Below are 19,997 nucleotides of genomic sequence, written 5' to 3'. Positions count from 1 at the left end.
TACTAAAACAACATGTGCTAGCGTGGCAAAAAATCATATGCACTTTAAAGCTTTAAGTATTTTAAAAACCCAACTTGAAACGCTTCTACAACTAAACTTGAAATATTTTAAAGACACCGCTTGAAAACTTGATAATATCCAACTTCAAAAAGAATTATACAGATGAAACAATGGCATAATATTTATGCTTCTTTGACCATTCAATCATCGGTTGGTCGTAGGCCAAAGTAGGTTACAATATTGTAGCCAGCATTACGGGCTCCATTCATACAAAGTGATAGATCCCATGCCTTAGACCTATTCAAGGGAGTCCTTTCTTTTCCTTGGACACTAGGTTGCAGTACATTGCACAAAAAAGCTTGTTTGTCACGTTAAGAAGGCTGTGGGATAAACAAAACCAAATGTTTAAGAATCCAACATAGGTTATATACATCAGAGGCATTTGTGAAATTCTTGCTTATGCCTTTAGGAGCTACCCATGGATAATCTTAGTCTTGTTGTGCTCTTGCCTCTAGGTAACAAGCGGGGAAATGTCTTCTTGGTGTTCTGTTGCAAAATGGCATGATCTATTTTGACCTTCTTTAACTCTAGCAAGTACTCATCACATTAACTCTACTACCAATGTAAAAATATGTGCAACAAATTTAAAAATATTATACCTTTACAAAATCTTGCATACTATGTAACCAAGAAACTAGACAAAAACATAATGAGAACCTCTTACATCCTCACTTTGACCTCATCTTTCACAACAAAGGCATAGAAATCCTACAAGCTTTATTACAAGTTCCTTTATACAATATTATGGAAATCATGCATCTCTAAAAATTACCAAAAGCTTCAATAAATACTCTAATAAACCATTTGAATCTTCTAATTAGAAACACATCTAACAACATTCAAAGCATTATAATTGGCGACCTTAACATTGACACAAAAAAAAACAAAGCTTACGATGAACTATCAGCTACACTTACCATTAAAAATAATGAACAGACAATAGAGCAAATAACAACCATCTACAATCAAACTTTAAACGTTGTGTAACTTTCTTGCCACTACATCGTGTATCTATCGAAAGATTTTGCCCTTTCATCAATACAAATATAATGTTCTCAAAAATGTGTCCACAAATTTAGAAGATTGCTCTTCAACATATATTCTCTGAACCATAAATTTTTTCTGAAAGGCAGGCCTAGTGATTTATGAGCTTGTATGCCTATGATGAAATTTTCTTGAAGAACATCTACATGTCATGACAAGGGTCCTAGGGACTAAGGCTAAATAACCAAGAGATAAGGCCTACTCCTAAAACCAAGGCTAAAGGTAGAGGTTACATGCAAAGGGATTCCTAAAGATAGAGGCAGGGCTTCTATAAGAGGAGTGACTAGGTGGATAACCCATTAGCTATTTGCTCCACTTGTGTGATGGCGTGCCATTGGTATCAAAGCATCATGTTGAATCTATGGGCGACAAACACTCTTCTCTTCATGGCGCAAGATGACAGACTCTCTCCCTCTTCATAGAACCAAGGCATTTTGTTCAATAAGCTTTTGTTTGAAGTTTATTTTTGGAGCTATTTTGTTTTGTTTGCTTTTCTCTCTTGAAAAGTTGTCTGCACAATTTGGTTAAGGATGGAGATGTGAGATGTTGGAAATATGCTATTGTCATGATGCCTTATGTATTATAGTAGCCCATCATCTATGGGAGGAATAATATAGAAAATTAAAACTCATTGTATTTGATGAAGCCTCTCTTATTGGTAGGCAATTGCTTTATGTTATTAACGCTCATCTAAGAGCCATAAAACATAATCAAAAGGAACCTTTTGGGGGCCTTGATGTAATTTTCTTTGATGACCTGTACTAAGAAAGCCCCATATGTGATCATTGGAAATTTTCAATAACACCACAACCTCACAATAACATTTCATGCTTTTAATGCCACTCCTTCGTGAAATGTTATGAGCTTTACAATCAATTACTAGATTCATTGATGTTCTAAATCACATACAAGTTGCACAACAAACAATTGAAGACAACGAACACTTAATAAGACATTTACAAAGAAATAATTTTATAAACAATATATTCCTCATTAAGAAATAAACACAACCAGTTAATATTTCAAAGCACAAATAATGGAGCATACATTGTGCATGCTAAAGATAAAATAAATAAAACATGTTCTAGAAAAAGCACAAATAATGTGAACATTCTTGATCCCAAATCAACAATGCAAACATGTACACACTTTTTACCCAAGTGTATCAAAACGTAAGGTTGCGAGCATGCAAATCATTGTGTAGGAAGTAGTGGCTATGCAAAAACTTCAGCATCTGCAAGAGAGAACATGTAATTGGCAAAATATTTCTCAATAAACTGTTCCAAGGTACGAGTGTGTAGGTTGAGCTTGTAGGTCTTCGCCGTGTATACTGCATCCTTAAATTTTGGATGCATCATTCTCGCTTGCTTGACAACAACAAAATGACCTTCATCCAATGCAATCCTCTCTATGCAACACATGCCTATAGAGATCCATATACCATCACTACCAAACAGAACTCGAAAATCTCCCTAGGAAGTTTCTGAATCGTTTGGAGTGTTCAAAACATTCATGCCATATCCATGTCTATGAAATCATGGCCAAGAAGTATGTTGTGAGAGAACACGTAGTATGTATTTCACCTATGTTCTAGGATACAATATATTAATTCTATCAAATTGAAGCAAAAGTTGTGGTGAGACAAGGGAAAACGAGAGAGAGAGAGAGAGAGAGAGAGAGAGAGAGAGAGAGAGAGAGAGAGAGAGAGAGAGAGAGAGAGAGAGAGAGAGAGAGATAAATGCTAGACCGAGAAGATGGAGAGAGAGTATGTGTGTACAAGACTTGCGAGGGAAAACTTTGCATATAAGAGAGACTACAAGGCTCCCAACTATGCCAAAATGCTAGGGAACCCCTCTCCCTACATAGTAGACTACAAAATATGCCCAATCAACCTAAAAAATACTCCATGTCAAATAAATGGAACTATGAAGGGTCAACAAACAATAAGTCCAACCAACCTACAAAATACTCCATGTCAAATAAATGGAACTATGATGGGTCAACAAACATGAAAATAAGGCAACCAACAATAAGGCCACAAGTGGCACCCCATACAAAATTTGGGAAATTCCCCCATGATTCATAGACTCTAAAAAAATCCTCACAAGGCTCGGTGTAGCCATAAAGAATCCCTCACTCACAAGATTTGGACAGAAATACCACAAGATGACCTCAAAAACTCTAATACCCCTTCTCAGATCCTGGGTACACAACAAGACTAGGGATCTAGGGCCTCCAAGAGAGACAGAGGAATCTATAAGCCTAATCCACCATTGCATCAAGCACACATCTTTACAAAGAACCACAAGGCCTAGGATAGACAACCATATCCACCACCGGTAACCAAATGCACACAACTACCATTAGTGTCCTCTAATCTCTAGAAACATTGTCAACCATACAAACTAGAACACCACTACATATATGCCATGTTGTGTGGGCATGTCATCAATAACTATAGGTTAGAGGGAAAAAAATGTGAAGGGACCCACTAAATCTCCAGCGACACCAGCTTGAGCAAACTTACTCTCTAGAAAAATGTCACAATGCGAACAGAGAACATGAGATAAGCGTCTTGTAACTAAGGACCACAAAGATGAACAATCCTTGCCTCGTCCACTATAGCATCACAAAGGATTGATTATGGCATGTAGGCATTGCCAAGAAGGCTACAATAACTCCTTGAACCTCCCGAAAAGACAAGATAACAGGCCTATCCACATCCAAGACTCTAAGTCCAACCTTAGAATCTCCCTTTGGAACTCAATCACCATAAATCCTACAAATAGTACAATTTAATGACTGGAGACCATGTGCATCAAGCCGATTAATGCTTCTGAACATAACGTAATGTTTCTGAACATAACGTTCCATCCCACATGTAGAACATAAAATCTATAGTCTTTCCAATTCACGAGATCTAGAACAATCAACAATCCTCTTGGGTAGAAAACTCTTTTGTATCTAGGCTTGTGGTATGTGTAAGAGGTACCACTTTGTAATCCAAAAGTCATGAGGTAGTCGCAAATACCTTCTAGCCAATATCATCAATCCAACTACTTTATTTAAAGTATAAGTAACAAGATAACCTCCCCTTCCAAACAAAAATTTAGGACCACCATACAAGGGATATGTAGAATCCCAAGAAAACAAGACAAGCTCCTTGCAGAATCCACAATACATCATCGCCCTTGGGCCAAGAGCTACTCTACCTGACACCAAGAGTCCACATTTTGATCAATACGGCATAACTCATCACGTTTTTAGAAGAACAAGTACAAGCTATAGACCTACATCCACTTGAGAAGACCATTCAAACTCAATGCAAGTCAGAACCACTATGTCTCTATTGGGATACTGCAATATAAACTCTCCACAATCCATCTCCGCCATATCATGTGGATGCCACAACATGAGAGAATGTCCATTGTAGACATGTGAAAATAGGGCTTCAAGGCTACAAGAAACCTTCCACCGAAAGAGATCTCCAAACTCCTTAGTACGGGCAAGTACATTGGCTAAAATCCATCCAAAATTAGCCCACTCTATCGCACCAAAAATCTCCAACCGACTGGCTAAAAATCAATAAAGGTATTAGACACTAACCGTTTCACTCGACTGGATGTGAACCCTTGCACACGATTCACCTTGTGTTCTCCAAAAGATAGCCCAAATCTCATCCAGCACCTCACTAAAAATCATCAACCCTCATTGGTCCTGTCCCAACTGAAAATGTAAGGTTCTTTATGATGAAATCATAGTAGACATCGCTCACCGTCTCTTGATGCAAAAAATCCATTCAAAGGGTGCTTTTCACTATGAAAATGCAACCTGAAAGCCTAATTTATGTACACCATATGTTCAATTTGTAGTCTCAGATTTGAGCATATTTATAGCCTAAAGTCTAAGCATTGTTGTAGGCATTACTTCAAGAATATTCTTATTGTGGTCTTCACAGTAACCATATGTATGTATAGCTTAGATTAGTTATACATGACATTCGTAATGTGTATGAGTACACTTAGAATGCTACAACACATGACATGCAAATGAAATATGTGCTAGGAGTGATCACTTTTGCAAAAAGAGGTCACATATTTTTTGAGTTTCAAAGAATTCTAAACATTCAAGATAGGAGGCGTTAAAAAAGGGACCTAACTTTGACTGAGATGGGTTTTGATGTCTTGGTTATAATCTTGAATTTGAATCGCAACCAAAGATTGGAGAAATATCTAAGTTCTTCCTCAAATATGGACCTTTCAAAAAAAATTAGAGAGATAATTCTAGCAATCTAGAAGTTGGATCTATTGGCTCACTCTTGTCCATTACTCTTGTTAACATTGAGTGTTCCATATGCCGCATTAGTGGATTTTATTGAACTCTTAGTTCATATATGAGCCAAAGATATCTTTTGAATTTCACAAGCAATGTGTGCTATCATGGAAAAAACAATTAGTTGAATGGAAAAATAGACCTAGACCTCACGAAGGTTCCACTTTGGAAAACAAGATTTCTCAACTTTATTTTTGAGGACGAAGAACGTCAACATCTGAATGATATTAGGACCGCTGTCACATGGGTCTCAAGAACTGAATGATTACAAAGGGGATATGGTTATAGATAAGTAAGCCCTCATAGCACACTATTACAATATATAAAAGCATGTTCATTAGGGTCTCTAAATCTAAAGCAAAGCTTGGAATGTTGGAGAAAAGAACCATGCAAAGGTTCCTTTCCACTGTTTATCCTAAAAATTGCAAGGTAACCATATGTAGCATGCACACACAAGCACATAATCCATAACTTAAGACTAAAAAGGAAAGAAGCTACAGCCAGCAACTTGTCATAAAAGGCTAAACACCACATTGACTGAGATGAGCTTGCATTGCCATGTTTAGAACCATATAATAGAAAATTCATTTGGAAGTTCGGCAAAGTCCTAAAAACGCAAATCTTTTTGACAAAAACTATTTCAAAATAGTTGATTAGGCTAAACCGGCAATTTCTTAAAGTAGTGCTAGACTGTTTTAGGGGAAGATAAAGTTTCTATGGAAGTTCCATCAGATGAAGCCTGTTGCACACTGGCCGCATTTATGGCCCTTGAACGGATCCAAAAACATGCAAAAATATTTTGAAATTGATCCAAAGGCTAGTCTAATTTTGGAAATTAGAGAATAGTTTACATGAAGAACTAACAAACCCCCACAAAGCAGCCCTATTATAAGGTCATTATTTTGTCTCATTTAAAAGAATCTATAAGTTCTTACTGAACTGAAATTCCTCAAAGAACTATTATTGCCCAACTCAAATGAATGAATACTTTGATTGCATTTGTGTATGGCACAGAGAGAGAGAGAGAGAGAGAGAGAGAGAGAGAGAGAGAGAGAGAGAGAGAGAGCATAGGTCATTGCAAACCATGTACATGGAATCGCACAACCGATCTCTTCTCGTACAACTATGAAAAATGGTCCAAATCCACATTTGATTTTCCAAAGCTGCATTTAGAAGGCCATCACACAACTGCAGAGGCAAGAGCATTGCCATGGATGCAGTTAGAAGATTGTTACCCTTCTCTGTTCTCGTAGCTTTACCTTAACAGCCTCATTCCTGCACTATATCCATGGACTTGTATGGTTGCCACAATCTATCCCATGCACTCCAAATCTTGAAGTTCCCAACGTATCAGATTCATAGACTGCTAAAAGTCAATCAAAAGTCTCTTTTTCATCCCTCATGAGAACAACAAAACAAAGGCGATTCGAAAGCAGAAAGGTCTCCAATCACGGTGATGCTTGATACGAACAGAAGATGCCTCAAAACAAAGCAGTCACTAAAGAGCACCCCAACATTGATCCCAAATTACCTGTGCCTAGCCTTGTTGATCCTTGGATACCATGTACAAGAAAATAAATAAAAAATTATCTCCTCTCACAAAATATTCTTGTAGCAAGGACCCTATTTGACTTTGTCCCATATGTTAGAAATCTGAAATCCCATCCACAAGAAGGCTCCTTTATCACCTTAAGCCAAAACATTCTCAAAGCTAAAGCATGCATTCTGCTACATTACAAGGATTTATAAGTGCAGTAAGGCTTCGTACCATGTTTTAAGTTCCCACAATAACTGTACATATACAAGCCAATACAGCGTCGATAAAAGATGTCACCTGTTGGACCACTGAAACTCAATTTCGAGGGTTCTAGGGCTGCCATCCCGATTAGAGTCCGGAACAAGATTGTATTGCCCACTCACTTTCCCTAGCATCACAACTCGATCTATTTGTATAGTTACTTTTCCCAATGATCCCTGCTATTTGACAAGAAATGACAACTCTCTCTCTCTCTCTCTCTCTCTCTCTCTCTCTCTCTCTCTCTCTCTCTCTCTCTCTCTCTCTCTCTCTCTCTCTCTCTCTCTCTCTCTCTCTCTCTCTCTCTCTCTCGATTCAAGCGGCAAGGGAGAAGGGGAAGATGGCCTTTTACAGAGATGGTCGGGTGGTGATTGTAGAGCGGCGCTCAAGCGGCAAGGGAGAAGGGGAAGATGGCCTTTTACAGAGATGGTCGGGTGGTGATTGTAGAGCGGCGCTCTACATGACGGTGCGAGACCTATGGGACCACATTGAGGATGGCGACTTGGAATTGTAATGGGTCTATGAGGTTGGATGTTGGTGCCTTTGAGGACAGTTTCAGAGACAAGGACATTGTTTTCTTTTCAGAGACTCACCAGGCCCCTGGCCAACTGTTGCCACATGTGCTGGGATACAAATGGGAGACAGCCCACAGAACAGTCACGAGATCTGAGCATGGGAGTAGAGGTTCAGGAGGAGTAGCGGTGTTGTTTAGGGAGGAGCTACAGCCACTACTACATATTGTACGGAGAGATGATCAAGCTAGATACATGTGGGTGAGGCTGAGAGCTGACACAGGTCGATTTCTATATATTGCTATATGTTACTTCCCCCCCAGTACGTCAGTATATGCTGTATCCAGAGGGCAGTCGCCTTTCTCAATTCTAGATGATGATATATGGGAGTTTTCTAGGGATGGTGATATCATCCTCCTAGGAGACTTCAATGCTCGAACGGGCAACTGTCAGACAGTCTTCTACGACACTTCAGATGAGATGCTTAGAGAGTTGGATGTGGGTGAGCTGGGGTTTGACAGATGCTCACATGACAGAGAGCAGACTGAGTATGGGAGATACCTCACGGAGATGACGACTACACATGGGCTAGCCATACTTAATGGCTTACAGCGGTTTCCTAGAGCAGCAGGCTTCACATGCTTTCCACACAGACATGGGGCCAGTACAGTGGACTATGTTATGACACAGCCGAGCTTTATTCCTTGTATTCAGGATTTCACAGTGGGAGCCAGACCAGTGGGCGTAGCAGTGGATCATGCTCTCTTGACACTGTCCGTATCTTTTCAGTTTAGTACAGCCCAGAAATCAGGAGGCAGGTCACACACCCGTTATACATTTACACCAGAGACTGACTCAGTTTATACAGAGGCGATCTGGGATCGTCTATGCACAGTTGCTCCAGGCCTCTCAGTAGAGGAGTGCACTACTTTACTGACTGAGACACTACATGATGCAGCATCAGAGGCATACCCACACACTCAACCGGATCGGAGGCGACATTCTGGGAGCATGCCCCAGAATAGTTGGTATGATGAGGAGTGCAGAGAGATGAGAGCCCAGCTTCAGAGGGATCTTCATTTAGGAGTCATCACCTACAGACAGTCGCGGATTGCTTTCCGGCGCCTTGTGCGAAAGAAGAAACGAGCTTACCTGGCCCAGATGGAGCGAGACTTGTATCAGTTGTTCTTGAGTAGAGACTCAGGCGAGGCATGGCGACTCTTCCATGAGCACTCCCCTCCCCCAGTGATTACTTCTCCTGATGTGTGGGGCCAGTATGCGACATCGTTATATACGGTTCCTGGGCAGGATCCCCTTCCAGATCCTACAGAGCCATGTCCACCTATGAGCACCTTCTTTACCACTGAGATGGTAAAGAGAGCCATTGACAGGATGAGGACCAGGAGGGCTTACGATCATGACGGTCTAGTAGCGGAGCACTTTATACATGCTAGGGATATGCTGATGGAGGTTCTTGCAGTGTTGTTCAATCGTGCCATGTGTGAGGGATTACCTGAGACTTGGAGGTTGTCTACTATTGTGCCTATATTCAAGGCAGGTGATCCTACAGAGCCTGGAAATTACCGCACTATTATGGTTGGACACACACTGGCACGATTGTATGCATCCATTATTGAGCAGCAGTTGAGTAACTGGGCAGAGGGTGAGGGTGTACGGGCAAAGGGACAGGCAGGTTTCAGGAGGGGTTTCTCCACTCTTGACCATATTCTGACACTCAGAGCTATCATTGAGGAGGGCAGGTCACATGGGAGACGGATTTATTGTAGCTTTGTGGATTTCCGCAAAGCATTTGACATGGTACCGAGAGCTCGACTGATGCGCAGACTGCAGGAGATGGGGGTGCCCACAGTGTTGATTTGGGGGATTATGGCTTTATACAGATCAGTGATGGGACATGTACGCACCCCAGAGGGGATATCTGACTTAGTTCACTCCACTATCGGGGTGAAACAGGGTTGCCCATTGTCTCCTACTCTATTTGGTATGTATGTTGATGAGGTGTCTGATTACATTGACAGAGAGGGTGATAGAGGTGCCCAGCTGGCAGGGACGTGGATCCCATTGTTGTTATATGCTGATGATATTGTCTTGATCTCTGACTCACCAGAGGGTATGCAGCGACAGTTGGATGCATTACACAGTTTTGCAGAGGATAGTGGATTGTCTGTAAACCTTGGTAAAACCAAGGTCATGGTGTTTAACACCACACCGCAGTGGATCAGGAGATCGGCACCGACCTTCACGTATGGTCAAGAGATTGTGGAGTATACAGATGCATACACTTACCTTGGGATAGTCTTCACTGGGCCGAGGTTTTCTTTGGGGAGAGCAGCAGAGACTAGACTGACCAGAGCTTATGCGGCCTTGGGAGGCTTGGAGAGGATGTGTTCGCAGGTTCAGTTCCAGGAATCTCGGACAAAGTTATGGCTCTTTGATACTTTAGTAGCCTCAGCTATGATGTATGGGGTACAGGTATGGGGACCTTCTGTAGGCCAGGATGGTTGGAGACGTATGGAGAGGCCCTTGGTATCTATGATCTCCCGATTGATTAGAGCCAAGGCCTCCGTACCTCACGCGATCATTCAAGCAGAGCTAGCTGCCCCCCCCATGGAGATTGAGGCGCTTACCAGATCAGTGTCCTTTGTGCACAGCCTATGGGATACTACTAGAGACAGATATGCTAGACTGGCCCTTGAGTCTTCCAGACAGTTAGCTCTACAGGGGGACACTTCATGCTGGTATGCACAGATGACTTCATGGTTTCAGACGCATGGCTTCACCATGGACAGGTTGCCCCCTTTCCAGTATTCTCTTCAGGCACCCTCGCTGTCTCTTACACGGGTGGAGATCACTAGACTCATTCGTCAGGACCTGATCCAGCTCGACACCAGGAGGACATGGATAGAGCCGCCTCAGGAGTTGAGCACGAAGATGGCTTTCTATAGAGAGCATCTTCTCCACCTCACAGGAGATGGGTTTGTGATTCGACCCAGCTACATGGACACACATATGTCTCATGGTTTGCGTTGTGCCATTGGTCAGATACGCACATCCTCACATCAGCTCGAGATTGAGACTGGTAGATTCAGAGGGATACCAACAGACAGCAGGATATGCCGATTATGCCAGAGAGAGCCAGAGACAGAGTTGCACTACATATGTCATTGCACAGTGTTCTATGAGATACGGGGGCGTTTCCACTGCTTATTCAGAGAGGGTTTTGGTCCTCTATCTAGGGTCATGAGTTATGAGGATCAGAGATGTCTTGGACTATATCTACTTGAGTTACACAGGTATAGAGACACTTTACTGGGGAGAGCTAGAGAGAGGCAGTCCCAGAGACACATTACAGATTTCTTTTCACTAGATATGGGACAGCCAGAGGAGCAGCCACCACTGCAGAGCTCGTCCCACACTCATTCGACCACTACTGGCACTCTCATCGACCGAGCATTGGAGCTACAGAGATACAGACGACCGCGACTGAGGAGAGGAGCTACACAGCATCGACGGAGACTACAACAGAAGATTCGAGCCATACTCTCTCGACATCCAGAGTGCAGATGAGGATGGATCCTCACCATTTCTTCCATCTTTGTTTCACACACTGTTACATCCAGTTTACCGGGTACCTATTGTATCAGCTGCTACACCCACGTAGTTTTAGATTGTAGTAGTAGTAGTAGTATTTTGTTCCACTTCTAGTTCTTTTCTAGTTCTTTTGTACCCAGACATGGTATTAGATTCACTATTTTGTAACTGATTGGTCTCATAGGTCATTTTGGCCTTTTGAAGACGTTAATATAACATTTCATTTCATTTCTCTCTCTCAGGTGTGTGTACCAGAAAATTCAAGAAGAAATCTACAAAGAGTCTAGAAGGGGAAGAGTGCTACAATAAGATACAACAAACCAAAGATGCTTTATTGAATTTATTTGCAAAAGGATTACACATATTATATTCAAAGTACACGACTTGACGTTTTTTTTTTTTCATGTAAAGTATGTAGCATTGCCAAAAAAAATGTATATGTTTTATTCAGTATTAGAAAGTTTACACTAAAGCGTTATGGACAGCCCATATAGGTTAAAAAAGGCCAGCTCTACTATTTTTTGTTGATAACAGGATGCATTTTATGGTCTTGCTCACTCTCATCTCTTGGAAGTTAAGTTTTGGAATTGATTTTAAGTTTTGAATCTTGATGATTTGTTCAATAAAAGTTGAAAATTGAAACTGTTTATGAATTTTCGGGTTAAGTCATAAAATTCATTACACATATATCATATCCTACCTAGCTTATGCCTGGGGCTATAGAAGAAAATTCTACAATTAAAAAGAAAACCACATTCTTTATTTGGGGTCCTTGAATAGACGTCTAATACACGTACTATACTTCGACGTATTATACGTCCCGTCTTGTACCTCGCTGCTATGATTACAGCCAAGCCTCAATTTTACGATAGAGCATACAAAAGGATTTCAAAATGACCATGCATTCACCATAGGGCAAGGCAAGTCCCTCCTACCTACCACCATCAGAAAACAACCACAAGAATATTAGATTGTTACTGTGGCAGATAGGTGTTGACAGGGATTTCCACGTCTTATTGATGTACACTCTATCTAGAAAGCATAGACGAAGAGTGACTTAGGTGTGCTGCTTCATGGCTAGCTTTGAAGATGTTGTGTATGGCCCAAAAAACTTTTCTATAAGCTTGCACGTCCTCACATTCTTTGCCACTACCCTTAAAAATAGAAATGCTCTACCTTTGCCAATTCTTGGAGCACTAAGTTTTTTGCTGCCATGCTTAGTCCTTAAAATAGCGAGCGGGTCCAAGACCACGTCGATGGAGCACAAGTGATGTAGCAAAAGACACCGTGCACACACTTACACCTTGACACAACACAAAGAACTCCTTTTTTCTCCTTACCTCACACAGAACCACTCAAGAGTTCAGTGACAAACCTCCCCTCACTCAACTCCAGCTCCAAACTTCTCGAACCACAAGTTCCTGCCTACCCGCAGACACTACGGAGTGATTCGAGTTTATCAAAGCTTCAAATCACAGTTGATGGCCACCAAAAGACACAAGAAGGACCATCAAAAACACAAAAAAACTCCAACCAAAAAAGGCCCTCTCAAACCATTGCAAAAGTAACACCAAACTCCACTCTGTTGGACTCTTTGGTGTAGCCTCAACCCCAATGGCACTAATCCACGGTCAGCTTGTCTTGCAGAAAGCCATACCTTCTTCCCTCAATTCCTGGCACGCGCACATCCATGGAAACCTCAGAACTTCCATAGACTCTCCCAAAGTGCAAAACTGAAGAGAAGAAACCCTCATTCACTCATCAATACACTCCAGAACAGGAAGCGAACAAGTCGAGATTGCATAGAATCACCTATAGAAACCCTACTCCTCCTTACACACAGAGAGGTGAAACTGTTGATATTTGGTAAAGCAAGCACCCCCCAGCTTGGACACTCATGACACCATGAGTGATGTGGCAAATATAAGCCTTTTCACACCATTTGGACCAATTTTTCGGCCTTTATAGGCCCATTTTTGGCAAGTTTTGACCCCCAACGGACAAATGCAAAATGGACTCCAAATTTCCCCCAATTTTGTAGACTTGCTCCTTCACACTCAAAATTCATGGCCACATACCAAAAGCGATTTACGCATCATTGCATATCGAGCGCCGCAAATAGACATTTGTCGCACGTTGTGAAGGATTGAGGGACTGGCCTGTACAACACCTCAAACCACCACAAAGAAAAAAGGATAAAGAGAATAGATTTCTAAAAAGGACATGAGCAAATCTCCTCTCACGAACTTTCTCAACCTTACACACACTCAACCTTGACTAGCCCCGGTCCCCGACTAGCTTCCCTCTACACCGCTACAACTCCCACTATACTTGGTTGCACTAAAGAAAACAAAAGAATCAATAAAATCAAAGAAAAAATTTGAGGAAAACCAATGGAAATCTCTGCACTTTTGCTAATAAAACCAAGGGCTTCATTTCTTTTCAAACGCCCTTCCATGTGCTAGTAGAGACTCCATAGGCGCTCTCATATATACACATAGCTTGACCAAAACCCATTTAAATCAAGTCCAATTTTAAACCCCACAAAGTTCATCCAAAAAACTTTTGAAAAGTGATGGAAAACTTGGGGAAAATCATGCGCTTTAGCATATGTACAAGCAGGGTATTGCAGCATATAGTCTACCCTCGACTAGTTGCACCATAGGAAGCGGCACACAACATAGCTACCATACCTCAAACCAAGATGAAGAAAGTTAATATACACAGCTAAGCACCCAGATTCATCAACCCATTGAGGAGAGACACACTTAACTCATCACACTAAGCTTTCGCAAAACAAGAGGGGCATCTCCATAGCAAAACCCCCATCCTTCACCGTAGGCTACCTGAACATAAAGTTTCTTCTTCCCTGATCACTTCCACCCTTCACTCATGACCCAAAGCTAAGAAAAAGTTCAGTTTTCTTCAAATTTTAAGCGCACTTCTGTTTGAAGCCTCGACACTTCTATGTACTATGTACATAGTACATAAAACTATGTACTCTGCGCAATTGGCCCGCATGTATACACTTTGTACGAGCATAGTTTATTTACATCCATGAGGTCCAAAAGCACTAAAAAAACATTTCTCAAAGTCTTCGAGGTGGCTCACATCATTTCATAAAAACACGTCACAACGTGTCAAACTCCTCCGGCAAGATGAGTATACCCACACTTCCCACTTACATTATTCACATTCTAGAAAGCTGGAAAGCACACCCTTGAGCTGAAAGAAGCCATTTGGCACCACATCCAAGACTCCGACACCATGTCCAAGTATGTACATGTGCGGCTACTCACACGCAAACATGACTATTTACAATGTATACCTTGTTCACCATATTTGAAACCCAATATCAAGTTGACAAAGCCTACAAATGCATGCATTTATTGTTGTCTGTACACATGCACATGCATGTACACACTACTATGTACACTCCAAAAGTTGATTATCATCCTTCCCAACCCCCAAGTTGAGCAATCATGCTCAACACTTGCATCAAACAATAACATAAAACCTCAAAAGTGACAAAAAAGTTCCTCCTGGATTATATGGAAACTCATCAACTTGCATAGCACCACCAAAGTGCCCAAGCATGCCACTCACACATAAGGGGAAGGCATCTATTTTCTTGCCACATCGCCACCATCCATCTTTATCCTAAGCATGACACAATTTCTCTCCAACCTTGATACATGTCACAATCAATCAAAACCATAAGCCGTCACAATCAATCAAAACCATAGCTATTTCAAAATGCATCTGATGACTGGAGCTCATGCCAAGCACAAATTTCACAACGTCTTACGGATGCATCAATCGCTTTTCACTCCCTACGTAAAAGAGACCATCTCTCCAACCACTAGTAGTTCCATTCAATAATTGAAAATGCACCTCAGAAACAATACCACTAGCATCTTCTTCTACATAGGGTGCCTACCACTTGAAAAGACATGCATACAAAGTCAAACAAGATGTCATAACCAAGCCTTCATTATGCCAACCTGCCCCAGGACTTGCTAATGGCCAATCAAGATCTATGCAAATAAAAGGATACGGCCCAACCATATGTTGAAGCACCTAAAATGCATCCATGAGATCACTATGTAAGCAAAAGACCACTTTGACTTCCTTTACTATCAAGATCTATGCAAATAAAAGGATACGGCCCAACCATATGTTGAAGCACCTAAAATGCATCCATGAGATCACTATGTAAGCAAAAGACCACTTTGACTTCCTTTACTATCACACCCTTTAGACTTTTGTATTGAACAACCAAAGGATATGTATCACCACCAACATCCCTCAGAGACGGCACTAGCATTAAATCCTTGTATACATAGACTTCATTTGTATAGCATTCATGAACCAATACCTTTGCATCACAACCACCAGAGGATTGCCTTGTCCCCAGCTCTGGCAAATCACATATACTCAAGGTCAACTCAACAAGCATAGCATCACTCTCTCCTACATCAACTTCATTTAGTGTAGAAAATCCCCGACTATAGCCCATCGTCTCATCTTCATTACAAGCATCCACGTCTTGTTGCTACAGAGCTCCTTCCCAAAACATACACTACTCTTTATGCAAGGGTACCATGTCTTTCATTGATGGATCTTATAACCTATGTCATCATCACATACAATCCACACGGACTCTCACCAACATCAGACGTGTCACCATCGTAGGCCGCCTCGTCCTTCTCAATTTCATTTCCCTCACCTCCATTTTCCACGCTAGCGCTGAAACTTTCACATTTATTTATTATGTTTCTGAAATTTTGCACAAGAGGCACTTGTATTGTTTCCACAACCGCTCTACTCACTTTATTTACATCGACTTGAAGCACATGTTCATTTGCACATGTCTCTTATCCTTGCCGAGATGAGCATTTGCAACCGTGACTTTATGCACATAAAGGTCATCCACACTACCCATAACGGGTATAGACAAAGGGTACTTCATGCCTATAGCAATACATAGCTTTCTCTCTTTCCATAGCGCTATATTCAATGCTTCACGAATCACAAATGAAATTGGGCTCTTTCTCTCGCACTCACTCTGAATACCTATATTCTTTGGCTATTTGTAAAAGCGGAATAAAATTCCACTTTACTGCAAACACGCAAACATGACTATTTACAATGTGTACATTGTCTACTATATTTGAAACCCAATATCAAGTTGGCAAAGCCTACAAATGCATGTATTTACATTTGTCTATACACATGGCCATGCATGTACATACTACTATGTACACGCCAAAAATTGTTTATCAATGTTTTCTTTTCCTAGTTGCATGGGGGGTCTTCATCATAACCCTTAGTGGTTGTAAGGTTTGCAGTCTTATAGGATACACAAAATATTCTTTTATGATGGTTTATCAGGCACGTCTCTTGATTGACTATGAGCTTAGTGAGGGGTGGCTACCCGTCTTAGTGTAATTTTTTGAAAGTTTTAATGGATTGGAGTGAGTTTTGATGAGGGCTGGTCCCCATGTGTAAATGGCCCACCAACCTTCCCACAGTTGGGATTCCCAACTATTCGAGGTCCTAGTGCCCGCCAATATTTACCTGAGTCGGCAGCATCGTGTTAGGTGCAATGGAAGTAGTGATAATGATAGCTCAAGATGAGTTCTCAGTATGTACACAAGGTTTCTTTAGAAAAAATTTGTGAGTGAAGATATTGTGAGTCAAAGAGAGAGAAAGAAGACTTAAACACCAGATGGGGTCCCAAACCCCCCCTCCAAGGGAGAGAGAAGAGAAAATAGGTCCGTTAGTGAAGATTCTGTGAGTCGGAGAGAGAGAAAGAAGACTGACACCAAATGAGGTCCCAAATCCCATTAAATTATAAGAGTGGTAATTGCTTAGATTGCACAAATGCTGTTACAATGGTTCTAGATGCTGAGATACTTATGGGATCATGCCTTGAATGTGGGACACTACGAGGCTATGGTCTGAAAACTAAAAACGCTAATGACTTTGACATGGATCTACAAACTGTGACGAGGCTATGAGATAAATGTCACAAGACGGGCAGCATGTGCCTATAGAGAAGAACAGACTTTTAGCACTTCAATAACAACTGAACTGAAAGAGAGGGACGACACGCGACACGGAGTGGTGGAATTCCACCCCAAAGAGTATTGGCCCCAAACCTTGGCGCCCCTTTCAATATTTCTTTATATTGCATCAACACAGTACAAGCCGGTACTCCAGACTCTGCACCTTCTCCACGAAGCATGCCAGAGAATAAGCCCTAGCCTCATATTTAAAGGCCCTAGGCCCCAAAAGCAATTTTACATAAAAAGCCTTCAAACTCAAAAGCTTCTAGTCCAAAAGCAAAGCCAAAAAGCTGCCAGCGTAAATCACGGAAATTCGTACAGCCTGCCACGTCTTCAGCCAGCGCAAAACGCGAAAATCCGTACAACCTACCACGTCATCATGTCAACACAATTTTCGGAAATTGCCACATCATCAATTGCCAGTCCTGCTTTATTTTAATCTTTATGTCACTTGGGGCCCCATCGGACGAGGTCCCCATAAGTTGGTAGGACTTCTTCTTCTGTTACTTGTTCTCTTAGGGTTTAGGCCCCTCGGCTGGTAGCTCCGTTCTTCACTAGGTCGACATGTCAGCAGTTTGTGACATGTTCCCTTCTTGAAAGAGAGTAATCGTCCGCGATTACAGCATATCTGCAAAACAACTCAAGTTAGCTCAAAAAGTTTCCGAGGGTCATTCCGAGGGACATTCAATTTGCTCTTTTTGTTAAGGAGTTAGCTTCTCCTTTCAGCTCTTTTGATCGAAGACTTAGCTTCTCCTTTCGTCCATGTTAGAACTCTTGACATTCCGGCGTAGTAAAATTAGCCATCACACCTAGACCGCATTGATCTTCCACGGGTGTCTTGATGCACTAAAATTACATACCCAAGAATTCTCATCCAATTAGGAATATTCAGTGGTTGGCACGTAACAATGCAACACAAATGCTCACATATGCATGTTACAAAACATAGAAACAGAAAGCCGCCGATGAACACTTCCCCCGCAAATAACCATCCAGGTCAGGGCCGTGTCTGAACCATGAGATATAGAGGCCTTTTACAACCAAACGCCCCCCAGACCACAGCTTGCGTCGTTTGGAGGTGCTGAGAGTAACCACTGCTTAGACTTCTTAATACTCCTCCCGCATAACCATCCAGGTCCGGGCCATGAGTAACAACAAAAATACTCCCCCCGTAAATAATCACAAGGGTCCGGGCCATGAGCAAAAATAGCACTTTTCAATCATTCAATACTCCCCCTGCAAATAACCACAAGGGTCCGGGCCATGAGTCTGAACAAGCATTCTCAAACTTCATTTCTCACTACTCCACCTGGGAGTAAAAATCACCAATCATTGAAACCAGTATTAAAACCAGAGTCAAACATTTCAAATCCGCACCAAGACAGGTTCAAAACAGATACCATCCATTTCAAACAAATTTTAAACAGGATCACCAAACAAGTTCTCAAACAGATTTCAAACTTAAAAAGCAATCTCGACACTTCTAGAACTCGAAAAGTCGACCGACTTTCCATCCTGAAACCTGCACCAAAAATTAAGGTTGGGTTCATTCCATAAGGTCGTAGCCGAGCACACTGCACAGCATGGTCCATCAGCTCCTGGACAGACAGTGTCTCCTTGGCGGTGATGGTAGTCCCACGATAGCAATCGCACTGGACCTCCAAGGTCATCTGCTCGTGAAGAGACATTTACTAGGAGACGTCAAGAAACTTCAAGTTATAATCTGCTAGGGTTTCCATGGCAAGCATTTTAGGATACCCCACTCTGCCAGAAGTTGCACTCCGAAGGAAGATGTCAAAAACCATGTAACTTCGGGTAAATTTTTTTTTCTTGAAAGCTTGCCAAGTCCTTGGAAGTGTGCGGCTTGGTAGCTATAGACATCTGCATGGTACTGTCTCTGTGAAAAACAACAGCTCGAAACAAATCTTGGATCCTTCTCCTACAAGTGATCTTAATGGCTTATGCCCTGTAAGACATGAGCGGTGAAGACGGAAGCGCGCCCGATGCGCAATGAAGTAAGGGTGGGAGTGGCTTATAAGTCCGGGTTGAAGGGCGAAGATACCTCGAATAAATTCGAGAAGTCTGCTCTTTTGTGGGACCGGTATGCTTTCAGAAAAGCACACGCCTGATGCTCTGATATCATTGTCACAAGACGGGCAGCACGTGCCAATAGAAAAGAATAGACTGAACAGACTTTTAGCACTTCAATAACAACTGAACTAAAAGAGAGAGACGACACGCGACACGGAGTGGCGGAATTCCACCCCAAAGAGTATTGGCCCCAAACCTTGGCGCCCCTTTCGATATTTCTTTATATTGCATCAACACAGTACAAGCCGGTACTCCAGACTCTGCACCTTCTCCACGAAGCATGCCAGAGAATGAGCCCTAGCCTCATATTTAAATGCCATAGGCCCCAAAAGCAATTTTACATAAAAAGCCTTCAAACTCAAGAGCTTCTGGTCCAAAAGCAAAGCCAAAAAGCTGCCAGCGTAAATCACGAAAATCCGTACAGCCTGCCACGTCATCATGTCAACGCAATTTTTGAAAATTGCCACGTCATCAATTGCG

General features: G+C 41.8%; 1 protein-coding gene across 8 annotated transcripts in view; it reads right to left on the bottom strand.

The window, feature by feature from the left end:
- Positions 1 to 2,764: 2,764 nt before the first annotated feature.
- The window catches only part of LOC147460966 (protein CELLULOSE SYNTHASE INTERACTIVE 1-like), an 81,036-nt gene continuing 63,803 nt past the window's right edge, over positions 2,765 to 19,997 (bottom strand). Inside the window, exons 7-9 of one of the 8 annotated variants that reach the window (XR_015187555.1) lie at positions 7,271 to 7,410; positions 4,711 to 4,830; positions 2,765 to 4,622 (exon numbers count right to left, since the gene is read on the bottom strand). Coding sequence is in view for 4 of the 8 variants with exons in the window: in XM_086508629.1 (XP_086364755.1) it covers positions 4,806 to 4,830; positions 7,271 to 7,410 (165 nt within the window). In the remaining 4 variants the exon portion in view is untranslated. Of the gene's footprint in view, positions 4,831 to 6,448; positions 6,800 to 6,952; positions 7,411 to 19,997 lie in introns of those variants that run through there. The other 7 variants (XR_015187556.1, XR_015187557.1, XR_015187558.1 and 4 more) reach the window with 7 other exon arrangements.

Source organism: Adiantum capillus-veneris, chromosome 3 (assembly GCF_014529385.1).
Source record: "Adiantum capillus-veneris isolate H3 chromosome 3, ASM1452938v2, whole genome shotgun sequence".
Lineage (NCBI taxonomy): Eukaryota > Viridiplantae > Streptophyta > Polypodiopsida > Polypodiales > Pteridaceae > Adiantum > Adiantum capillus-veneris.
The sequence above is the reverse complement of the archived record's forward strand: the minus strand, read 5'-3'. Positions and strand labels throughout refer to the sequence as shown.